The 12,855-nt window shown below is 37.2% G+C and overlaps 1 protein-coding gene across 2 annotated transcripts in view; it reads right to left on the bottom strand.

Annotated features, from left to right (window-relative positions):
• Positions 1-12,855, bottom strand: part of LOC100372106 (THO complex subunit 2-like) — a 73,040-nt gene that overhangs the window by 45,074 nt on the left and 15,111 nt on the right. For both annotated transcript variants that reach the window (XM_085498078.1, XM_085498079.1), the window contains exons 4-6: positions 10,648-10,699; positions 10,454-10,533; positions 236-357 (exon numbers count right to left, since the gene is read on the bottom strand). In XM_085498078.1, the coding sequence (XP_085354204.1) occupies positions 236-357; positions 10,454-10,533; positions 10,648-10,699 (254 nt within the window). The remainder of the gene's footprint in view (positions 1-235; positions 358-10,453; positions 10,534-10,647; positions 10,700-12,855) is intronic.

Below are 12,855 nucleotides of genomic sequence, written 5' to 3'. Positions count from 1 at the left end.
ATACTGTCTATGATACACATACCACATGTACACATGACCCTGGTAGTCCATACATACTGTCTATGATACACATGCCACATGTACACATGACCCTGGTAGTCCATACATACTGTCTATGATACACATAAATTGAGTAAAACAATTATTGAAATGGACAAGTGTCATGGCTGACTGCCTTGGATGTGTTTTTGTCTATATGAAAATTTACTGAAACAATACAATTAAATAAACTTACAAAAGTTTTGTTTTAAGCTTGACATATTTTGCATTGAAAGCCTGCCGTGTTGCAATAAGACTCACAGATTCAAGGGTCTCTAAATCAAACCGCTCCTTGACGACAGTTTCTGGTAGAAAACCCTGCAGGATAAAAATTAAATTAATGAATAAATAAACGACCTGTTAGCTGCTCATATAATCAAAGAAAGCTTAGAAAGAACTCCCATGTGCTGAGAGTATTGGAGACACATTAAATATAATTCGAAATTACTTAGCTGAAAACTAATTATGCAAATCAGAAAATTAATATGAACAGATTTGAGTGTAAAACTAATGAGGTCTGCGCAATGTAACAGAAAATCTATGTTTCCAAGTTTAATTGAAATGTGATTAGAACCAAAAAATTATGAATTATTATGCTTATTAGGGAATTAATATGAACAGATTATTACCCCAAACTAATTAGGTTTGTACATTGTCCTAGAGCATCTTTGTACTAAGTTTCATTGAAATGGAATAATTAGTACTTTAGATATCAGTGTGAAAGCTTAAAATTGGTTAATTATGCAAATTAGGTAATTAATATGTACAGATTTTAACCCACAATTATCCAGGTCTGTCTATTGTCCTACAGCATCCATGTACATTCATTGATATGTGATGTTTAGTACCTGAGATCAGTGTGAAAGTTGGTTAATTATGCAAATTAGGTGATTAATATGCACAGATATTTACCGGAAACTAATTGGGTCTGCATAATTCTAGATTCATTGAAATGTGATGATTAGTACTTTAGATATCAGTAGAAAAGCTGAAAATTAATTATGCAAATTAGTTAATTAATATGCACAATTATTTGCCACAAAACTAATCAGGTCTCTGCATAGTCCTAAAAAATCTATGAACCAAGTATCATTGAAATGCGATGATTAGTACTTGAGATAACCATGGAAAAGCTGAAAATTAACTAATTATGGAAATTAGGTGATTAATATGCACAAATATTTATTGGAAACAATCAATCTCTGCATAGTCCTTGAGTATGTAAGTACCAAGTTTCATTGAAATGTAATGCTCACTACTTATATCAAATGCTGAAAATTAATTAATTATGCAAATTAGGTAATTAATATGTACTGATATTACCATAAAAACTATCAGGTCTGTACAGTGTCATATGACATCTATGTACCAAGTTTCATTGAAATGTGATGATTAGTACTTATATCAAATGCTGAAAATTAATTAATTATGCAAATTAGGTAATATGTACTGATATTACCATAAAAACTATCAGGTCTGTGCAGAGTCATATGACATCTATGTACCAAGTTTCATTGAAATATGATGATTAGTACTTGAGATATCAGTGGAAAAACCGAAAATTGACTAATCATTATGCAAATTAGGTGATTAATATGCACAAATATTTTATCGGAAACAATCAATCTCTGCATAGTCCTTGAGTATGTAAGTATCAAGTTTCATTGAAATGTAATGCTCACTACTTATATCAAATGCTGAAAATTAATTAATTATGCAAATTAGGTAATTATTATGTACTGATATTACCATAAAAACTATCAGGTCTGTGCAGTGTCATATGACATCTATGTACCAAGTTTCATTTAAATGTGATGATTAGTACTTGAGATATCAGTGGAAAAACGGAAAATTGACTAATCATTATGCAAATTAGGTAATTAGTATCCACGGATTATTACCAAAAACTAATCAAAACCTAGCATTAGTTCAGAGCATGTATGTACCAAGTTTCATCAAAATCCAATGAGTGGTTGTTCAGATATCAGTGGAACAATCATGGAACAGCTAAAAATCAGCTAATTATCATGCAAATTAGGTAATTAATATGCATGGACAGTGTTCTCCCCAGGAATTTAAACCACTGTGGCGGACTAATTTGCATATCATTTGCATATCATTTACATAATAATAGAGATTGACCAAAGCATATTTACATCCACATAACAAACAACATATATTTTCAAAAACAATGTGGCACATATTTGTTTTATACAATGTTATAAACACTATTCTTTTGGGATATTAATGAGCTCAGTCACAGTGCAAATATTTTTTCTATTGGAGTCAAAATATTACATTTCACAATTTAGAAGAGTTTGAATTTAAAAATGAAAAATTGTCAAATCGAAATGGAAATGCTGCAGACTATTAAAAACAAACAAATAAATTGTAAAAGGCTAAATGAAACGCATTTGAAACGTTTCAGCCAGGAATATGTTCTCGACTTCCATATCTTATTTACTACAAAAACATTCTCCTTCAAAAAATTGTTCATTATTCGTACCATCAGCTTCTACAACGTTTACATTTACAGTAATGAATGAACAAATAAAACTTCCAAACGATCATCAAAGTTACGACGTGACTTAACTTACTTCGCGATGTTATACACTGGTTATATCAATAATTCCTCATACTCAGTCATGCCATGAAAAAATGTTACTTATTTTTTTATATGGAATAAACGTAAAATTTGAGCGATTCTTTTTGATCACTCGATCGCTTCGGTGAAAAACAAAGACCGCCATGATAATTGTGACGTATAAGTTGACCGGCATGTGTCCTTTGACCCGATGGGTCAAAAACGCCATTAACCAATCAGAATACCGCATGGTAATGCCGGCAGAACCCGAAGTTTTCCGAATGGTCGTGATCATAAAAATTACATTGCGGAAGTAAAGCGATGTCGTAGCACGATGTGTATGGATATGGTATGGATTTCAGATGAAAACTGCATGATGGTTTTCGAAATAGGTGATAAGCAATTTTTAAAAGGTAAAAGAAGTCTTGAAAGAGTTTTTACATGATTCACGATGATAAAAGTTCAAATGTATTTTACCCAATCACGCAATAAACACGTTTTTTTCTTGAGTAGCGTAAACAGATCTTGAACTCCGCTTTGCCCATGTTATATCGGGGTGGAATTGATTTTGAAAAAATTTTAGCTTTCAATCTAAAGACTGCGTCGATTGTTAAAGTATTTACTTACGAACAAAGAGGTGCTAATTTTACAAAATTAACTTGTAAGCCTTATAAGCCACTACCACTTCGTGCGACTACGTCTATTGTTTACAAATTATAATCCACGACTGGCAGGATGCCTGTCGGTCGGTACGTCGGACAATAGTCCTGTCGGAAGCGTGGCACGATCCCTGATAGCTACGTATTTCTTTCTATATTTCGTAATACAGTTCACAGGATGAACAATGAAAAAAGCACTGTGGCGGTCTTACTAATCACCGTGGCGGCTCGAGACCACAGTGGCGGGCAGGAAAAGCAGCGTGGCGGCCCCGCACACAAATTGAATGCTGGGGAGAACACTGATGGAATTTTACCAAAAACTAATCAAATCTGCGCATATGTTCAGAGCATCCATGTACCAAGTTTCATCAAAATCCAATGAGTGGTTCTTTAGATATCAGTGGAACAGTCATAGAACACCTAAAAATCAGCTAATTATCATGCAAATTAGGTAATTAACGAGCATGGATTTTTACCGAAACCTTATCAAATCTGCGCATTGGACCAGAGCATCTATGCACCAAGTTTCATCAAAAACCGATGTATGGTTCTTAAGATAGCAGTGGAACAGTCGGACACACATACACACACACACACATACTTGTATTGCTATATGTTCCGAGGACTTCATTGGATTAACTTTTAATATAGTTGAATTAACTTTTAATATAGTTGCGATATGAACTCGATTAAAACGCGTTCCTATATAGGGTTGCGTTTTAATTGGAGTTTAATTAAACTCAATTACAATGCAATACAATGGAGAATTGCATTTTAATTAAGTTTAATTACCGTACTTATCCGGGTAAGAGCCCATGCCTGGGCAAACGCCCACCCCCCACTTTTGACACAATAAAGGAGTTGAGGTCATATCCGGGCACACGCCCAGGGGGTCTTTTTCTACAAAAAAAAAACTATTTTCTATTCGTTGACTGTGGTTGTATTAACAGTTGACTTTCTTGAAGCCTGTCGTGATACTTATAAAAAATGTTAATTGCGTAAAACAAGGGGTGAACGCAAAATAGCTATGACAGCTTTCTGCCTTCAGGGCAGCGCGTTCTGAATCATAACAGTCAGCAAGTCTATAAAAATATATATTAAAGCAGAAACGGTAGTTCTCTTTTTAAAATATATCGTGGCCCTAAAAATGGCCGGCCGTTTGGTTTGTGCTTCCTTAGTAACGATTCAGGCAAATCGTAAAAGGAGAGCCGCAAGTGTCGCACTCGATCGGCTTTAGCGCAGTCGACAATGAAACCAATGTTGCAATATTGTAGCAACCCGTACCTGAGAGAGTGGTTGAAATCACGTTATTTTGGCTTTATAAATATTTTGTAGCAGCTTGCGACTGGGGTCAGCAATTTTGCAATGTCACGCCGAAGACTACCAACTTTTTTACCATCTTTCATCACTGTCATGAAAACATTCTTCTGTCGTTGGATAAAAAAAAACTTCCTATTTCAAGTCCACTGCAATATCCATATAGTGAGACATTCCAACCGCCTGAACTTGCTGAATGGTAACTTTCACCGTGATTAACCCTTTTCCGGTCAGGGGAGTTTCACGCTATCAGGTTAAGTCGTTGAAAAACGGTCATGATTCAATGCACTCCAGTAGCCAGCATCTGTGCATGCTATCCTGCCAGACATTTTTGCAAAAATAGGCCATAGTTAACAGACTGTATCGACCACAGTTTTCACATTTTTTGCAATCTGTTTGCATACACACTTCATTACCACCATGGACAACAATTTCTCGTATAAAAAAAATCACCGTTTTATTTCAATACACATTTTTTACTGTCGTTAAGTAACGATGTTTTGCCCTTTGTACAGTCTCAATAAACACGTGTTAAACATTGAAATAAATATTGCTTAATTGAAAACACATTACAAGCAAGTACAAGGTCACTACATGAATGCAAGTTCGAAGTAAGAAGAAAAAAAACGCGTGAGTATGGGGATATTTGGGACATGTACGGGGGAAAACGTGTTTGACGTACTCGACCCGTTAGCGTACATTTCAAATTGCAACGTATATTCAACGACTTGAACTACATGTGTAACATATTACAACGTACTTTCCGTGACTTAACTGATGTTATATTCAAGCTCTAACGTATATTAACCGACTTGACCGTATGAGTAAGTCCACACTTACAACGTATATTTAACGACTCAAACTGAGACTGAAACGAACGAGAACGTAACTGCAACGACTTGATCGGGGTTACCTTCACACAGCAACGTATATTCACCGACATGACCACATTAACCAACTAAATATTTCAACGTATATTTAACGACTTGAAATAAAACGAACTAGCGAGAACGTAACTGCAGGGACTTGGCGTGTATATATACTCACGCAGAAACGTATTTCCACCGACTAGACTCGATGAACTATCCTGACATTAAAACGTATAAATACCGACTGAGCATGAAACTAAATTAACGATAACGTATTTTCACCAACTCAAACTATTGTACAGTTCGTGACGCTGTAATAAGTCCCAAATTTATTTGTTGTACGCCTTTCTTAGTCGTCCACCCCGGCGGGCTGCTCCCATGCGTCTGCCTGATGTCGAGGGCTGCTCTTCTGTACTTCGTGTTTGTGTTCCCACGGTGCGTTTTCCCCTCAGTGCCATGTTGTGATGAAAAGCAGCGAAACATTCGCCCGCGTGAAGGTGAACTTTACAAATTGGGCATCCTTTTGATGTTTCTGATAATCGGCCACTCGCAGTTTTTCTCCCGTCCTTGCTGCACTGCTTACACGATTTTTGACGCCCGGATAGTCTGCATATTTCGTGCGAATCCATGTTTTCACTACGAATAAATGACGTGTTACTTGGAAGAGAGCCAACTTCTCTTATGGATTTTTGAATTCTACTCGAGTGTCCACCAATCAGTTGTTTACCTGTGCGGATATTGAAGAATTTGTGCGTTACTTTAGTCGTGCGATTCAATGCCTTGAAACATTCATAAGCATTGACCAATGCAACATCTATGAGGTAACAGGCCATGTAGATCCACCAACGATTGTTTTTTCTGCCCGTGTGATAGTATTTTCGCCTTTGGTTAGAACGATCCACGCCACCCATGTGATGTCTGTAACATTGTAACGATACAGGCACGTGTCTCTCGTCATCGACTGCTTCTGCCGACGTAGCCAGTGGGGGATAGACTGTATTTAAAATCAATATTTGCGCGCTGTCATCCTGGTATGCAGTAATATTGATAGTGTCGTCCGGTCTAGTTGCTGCTTTCATTTCACCAATTTTCAATTTCAGCTTCTTGCTTTTCCCTTCAGGAATTAATTGCGGCGGCATGGTTTTCCGATTTCGTCTGCTAAAACTACCGACCATGTACACTTTCTTGTCTTGTAATTCAAGGGCTGTGTTAACTGACGTAAAAAGCGAATCACAGAAAAGAATATGGTTTTTTTCTGTGAAGGGCTGTAGCAACCGGTGTGTTGTCTTCTTGATTGTCCCAGTTTCTTTCTTTCTCCCCTCAATTGTAGTTTTATATTTCACCCCCAAATATGGTTCAAAGTTTGCAATGTAAGACGTTGTCGAGTCGCACACCTGCCATATTTTGAAGCCATCACGGTCGGGTTTGTGGGGCAATCTCTGCTTAAACTTGGACCGTCCATTGAATCTAATCATACCCTCATCAATCGAAATTTCCTGTCCCATCTGGTAGTATCGCCGACAATTTTCGAGTACGGGTTTCAGCCACGGGTTGATTTTATACAACGGGTCGGCCTCTGATCGTTGACGGCGACGTTCAATGTCAGGATCCCGCCGTGGGTCATTTACTGGATCAGCTAAATGAAAATAACGCATTAGCATTTGAAATCTGGCCCGAGTCATTACTGATGCAATTCCCATGTTCTGCAGAAAGGGGTCACTCGACCAATAATCGTCGATTGCTGATTTGTGATCAACACCCATACATATCATCACACCAAAGAATGCTTGCATTTCAATGAAATTTGTATTACGCCAGCGGGCATTTAATTTTTTTGCAATGCATTTTTGATGATATTTGGCGTATTTATTAGTCTCGGTAGAAGCCAGTTCTATCAGTTCTGGTGGGATAAATTTGTAGAAATATTCCACCTCACGAGCATATGAAGGCAGTTCGAAAGTTGGTCCAGGTTCGGGTTCAAAAACTGGAATAGTAAATATATCGCCGTCTTCCTCCGTGGCCATTCTCCATTCACCAGTGCCGGAGGCAACATAATCGAATGTAGCACCAATTTCTGTGTCGGATTCAATTTCAATGTCGCTATCGAGTACAGGTGGGTAACGTTGCTCTAAAAAATCGTCATTCTCAGCACGATCTTCATCGATTTCTGAATCTGTATCGTAGTCAGTTGCAACTATGAAATCATCTGGTATTTTGTGTCGTAGCTCACCCGTTTTTTCGTCCAATACAAGTTCATCATCACGCGTGTCCATTGGCGATGCGTGTGCATACACAACACGTTTTTTAATAGTTTGTTTTTCGGAGAAACTCGCAAGTGTTGATTGTTCTGTACCGCATACATTTTTTTGTACCATTTCTTTGGTGACATCGACGTTTTGTTGCGTACTCGCTGGGTCGATATGTTCAGGCCCCTGCTTTTCTGCGTTGGCAGTTGTGGCGGATGTCGACGGTTCCGAATCGCAAACATTGTCTTGCAAAAATTGTATCACATCTTCGACGACACGTTGTATTTCAGCGTGACCAACTTCCGTTTCTTCGGCATCTGCTTTGTCGGCAGCTGGCGATTCAACCACTTTACGGTTCGTCTTCGATTTACGTTTGCCTCCTGGTTTGCCCCTGCAGTCCTTCAAACGGTTTTCTTCTGTAATCGCATGTTCATTGACAGAGGAGACAGTCTCCGACTTGCGTTTGTTCTTATTCTTTTTACGCCTTTTCTTGAGTGGACTATTAACACTGGTGTCCGTGGTACGCTCAGCTGGTAACTCACCGACGTCAAATGTTTCCTTTGCTTTGGATTTCTTTCTTTTTCCACGCTTTGCTGGTGAAAAATCTGTCGTGTCAATGTCAAACTTATCACTCCCCGTGCCACTGCACGATTGACGCGTTTTCTTCAGTTTCCTTCTTGCCTTCATAAAACACTTTCTATCTGTATAGGACGGCATATTAACGTATGTGTCGGAAAGGAGGCACACAGCGAGTCTGGGCTTTATCTCACTTTCTTCGGCCATATTTATACTGAACGACCAGATGTCCACAAGACTGCATCTCCCCACAATTTGAATATTTATTGTTATGTAAATAAATATGTTATTTTTTCGAACACAGATTGGTTACAATTTGCATACACATAAAATTGCATATGCTAGCTCAGACGGTGAAATCACGTGGACTTTAATATTTCCCACCAGCTGTCCCGGTCATTTTACGTTGGTGATTGCCGACATTCCAAGCTCAGCCGTTGGAATCCGTTATGCTATTCATTCTAAGTGCCGGGACTATTTGCCAAGCTGGTCAAAATATGTTACTACCGTTATAACCGTGAATCGTGTCGTTCAAATACGGTTGTAATGCTGCAGTTTGCAATGTGGTCAAGGCGGTTTTTTTACGTCGTCGCAAACGTCGCGTTGTGACGGTAAAATAGTGAAATGAGCAGACAAGAGTATAGAATTACATTCTTTGTTACTTGGTTAATTTATTTGACTTGGCGTAATCGAAAACAATTTCTCTCCCTCCATAATTTCGCAAGTGTAAAATATCAGGTTCCGTACAACGTATTATAAACGCTTGACCGTCTGAGCAACCTAAATAACAGGCCGTTTTTCAACGACTTAACCAGTTAGCTAGCTGGAGTGGGAAATTCTAGCATACCCATATTGACGGCGGTTTTTCACCGACTTGACCGGAAAAGGGTTAATAAGCGTTGAGTCTGATAAAAAAGCAATGTCACGATTTGACCTTTATGATGAAATACTAGTAGTGATGTCATTATTAGCCAATCAGTAAAGCAGATGCATAAAGGTCAAAGACGATTGCGAGACTGTAAACAAAAGCATCGTGTGCCATGGCAGCAGAGCGACCCCATTTTTCTTGTCTCTTTATTATGATTAGACATGAATGAAAAGTGCCAAGCTGACAGACTGCGAAATCCGTGAATTAAAAGTGCTAAGTCCAAATTGTGTGGGACGATATCGACGAACTTCAGGAATAAGTTGTAGGGATTTTGTTCGACGGCTACAGTGACGCCGACTTGGACTTTGAGGGTTTTGAGTTTGACAAAGATGGCAATGAACGTTACAAATAAAGATCTGAGAAGTTTTTTTCAAACAGCTATGAATTTTTATAATTTTTACTGTGTAAATTTGTAAATTATTATTGACCTTGTATGACGGTTGATGCGTAATTTGTCGAGACCGGAAATCATTTTACGCAGTTTAACCCCTGACATTTTAATTAATTTTGAGTTCACGCGTGTTTGTCGGCGGGAAAATCCTAATTCAAATGATTCCTCACTGTCGATTTTTATTATTTCTGGTTTTTTGTCACATTATAAGCAATACATTATTTTTGTTCTACTTCTAGTGTTGCATATTGTTCATTTATTTCCGTTGCATGTTTTCATTTGCCGTTCTATTCCCTGCCGCAGTTCGATCGAACTGCGCGTTGCCGATTTTCGCGAATTTTCGTTTTTTTTGCCGGGGATCTCCTGGCAAACGCCCACCCCTTCTTTTTGGCAATTTTCCATGTTCAAGACCCTGGGCTTATACCCGGATAAATACAGTAAACAAGAGTTGAATATTCCGTGACTGAACATAGAAATGTTTGCGAAGCTTAGGTTTAGCATCTGGGTAAGGTATGGTACAATTATATTAATATTAATATAACGTGAACCATACTTTCCCCCCGATACTAAACCTAAGCTACGCAAAACGTATTAATAATCGAATTAAGTATTAATATAAATTATGTTTTCCGAGGACTATGAAAAAGGTCCTCGGAAGGTGTGTATGTCCTCGGAAGTTGCTATATATCTGTATTTTTGTCCTCGCAACATATAGCAATCCAAGTACACAGACACACTAACTGCAAAGACTCCCATTATGTGCTTCACACATGGGAGTCAAAAACTGAAAACTGCGATCGGTTTGTAGTAAACCCTGTTGAACACAGTGGATATTCTGACTCACCATACAACTTGTTAGAAGAGATAGGAATTTTTCTCTTTGAGCTCTCTCTGGTTTATCATCAATAGCTGATGTCTTGATGTCTGTGGAGAACAAGCACATAACAGTAATGCAGAGTGATAGAAACAACAAACTATGTAGTTGAATAATACTTTTGATTTCAGTGAATCTTATGATGCATATATATTCATGCTTACCAATAACATTTAAGACGTCAGCAATCACCGATGAGACATCAGACCTTAGACCCTGAATAAGTCAAAAATATGAATCAGTAATTTTAACATCAAATCTCTCTCAGGGCACTGAATTACTGTAGACACTCTACATACACAGGATTGAACAAAGATTTTCAGCTGATTCTGAATTCAGTCTACATAACATGATGTATTCAGCTGAGAATATCACAGGATAACATAACATGATGTATTCAGCTGAGAATATAACAGGAAAACATAACATGATGTATTCAGCTGAGAATATAACAGGAAAACATAACATGATGTATTCAGCTGAGAATATCACAGGAAAACATAACATGATGTATTCAGCTGAGAATATCACAGGAAAATATAACATGATGTATTTTGCTGAGAATATCACAGGAAAACATAACATGATGTATTCAGCTGAGAATATCACAGGAAAACACCATGATGTATTCTGCTGAGAATATCACAGGAAAACATAACATGATGTATTCAGCTCAGATTATCACAGGAAAACATAAGATGATGTATTCAGCTGAGAATATCACAGGAAAACAACATGATGTATTCTGCTGAGAATATTGCAGGAAAACATAACATGATGTATTCAGCTGAGATTATCACAGGAAAACATAACATAATGTATTCAGCTGAGAATATCACAGGAAAACATGACATGATGTATTTAGCCGAGATTATCACAGGAAAACATAACATGATGTATTCAGCTGAGAATATCACAGGAAAACCTAAGATGATGTATTCAGCTGAGATTATCACAGGAAAACATAACATGATGTATTTTGCTGAGAATATCACAGGAAAACATAACTGATGTATTCAGCTGAGAATATCACAGGAAAACATAACATGATGTATTCAGCTGAGAATATCACAGGAAAACATGACATGATGTATTTAGGTGAGAATACCGCAGGAAAACATAACATGATGTATTCAGCTGAGAATATCACAGGAAAACATAACATGATGTATTCAGCTCAGATTATCACAGGAAAACATAAGATGATGTATTCAGCTGAGAATATCACAGGAAAACATAACATGATGTATTCTGCTGAGAATATTGCAGGAAAACATAACATGATGTATTCAGCTGAGAATATCACAGGAAAACATAACATGATGTATTCAGCTGAGATTATCACAGGAAAACATGACATGATGTATTCAGCTGAGAATATCACAGGAAAACATGACATGATGTATTTAGCCGAGATTATCACAGGAAAACATAACATGATGTATTCAGCTGAGAATATCACAGGAAAACATAACATGATGTATTTAGCTGAGATTATCACAAGAAAACATAACATGATGTATTCAGCTGAGAATATCACAGGAAAACATAACATGATGTATTTAGCTGAGAATATCACAGGAAAACATAACATGATGTATTTAGCTGAGAATATCACAGGAAAACATAACATGATGTATTCAGCTGAGAATATCACAGGAAAACCTAACATGATGTATTTAGCTGAGAATATCACAGGAAAACCTAACATGATGTATTTAGCTGAGAATATCACAGGAAAACATAACATGATGTATTCAGCTGAGAATATCACAGGAAAACATAACATGATGTATTCAGCTGAGATTATCACAGGAAAACATAACATGATGTATTCAGCTGAGAATATCACAGGAAAACATAACATGATGCATTTAGCTGAGAATATCACAGGAAAACATAACATGATGTATTCAGCTGAGAATATCACAGGAAAACATAACATGATGTATTCAGCTGAGAATATCACAGGAAAACATAACATGATGTATTCAGCTGAGAATATCACAGGAAAACCTAACATGATGTATTTAGCTGAGAATATCACAGGAAAACATAACATGATGTATTCAGCTGAGAATATCACAGGAAAACATAACATGATGTATTCAGCTGAGAATATCACAGGAAAACATAACATGATGTATTCAGCTGAGAATATCACAGGAAAACATAACATGATGTATTCAGCTGAGAATATCACAGGAAAACCTAAGATGATGTATTCAGCTGAGATTATCACAGGAAAACATAACATGATGTATTCAGCTGAGAATATCACAGGAAAACATAACATGATGTATTCAGCTGAGAATATCACAGGAAAACATGATGTATTCAGCTGAGATTATCATAGGGAAAACACAACATGA

The sequence above is a fragment of the Saccoglossus kowalevskii genome, chromosome 4, assembly GCF_978046115.1.
Source record: "Saccoglossus kowalevskii chromosome 4, keSacKowa6.1, whole genome shotgun sequence".
Taxonomy (NCBI): Eukaryota; Metazoa; Hemichordata; class Enteropneusta; family Harrimaniidae; genus Saccoglossus; species Saccoglossus kowalevskii.
Note: the sequence above shows the minus strand (reverse complement) of the source record. Positions and strands in the feature narration are given on the sequence as shown.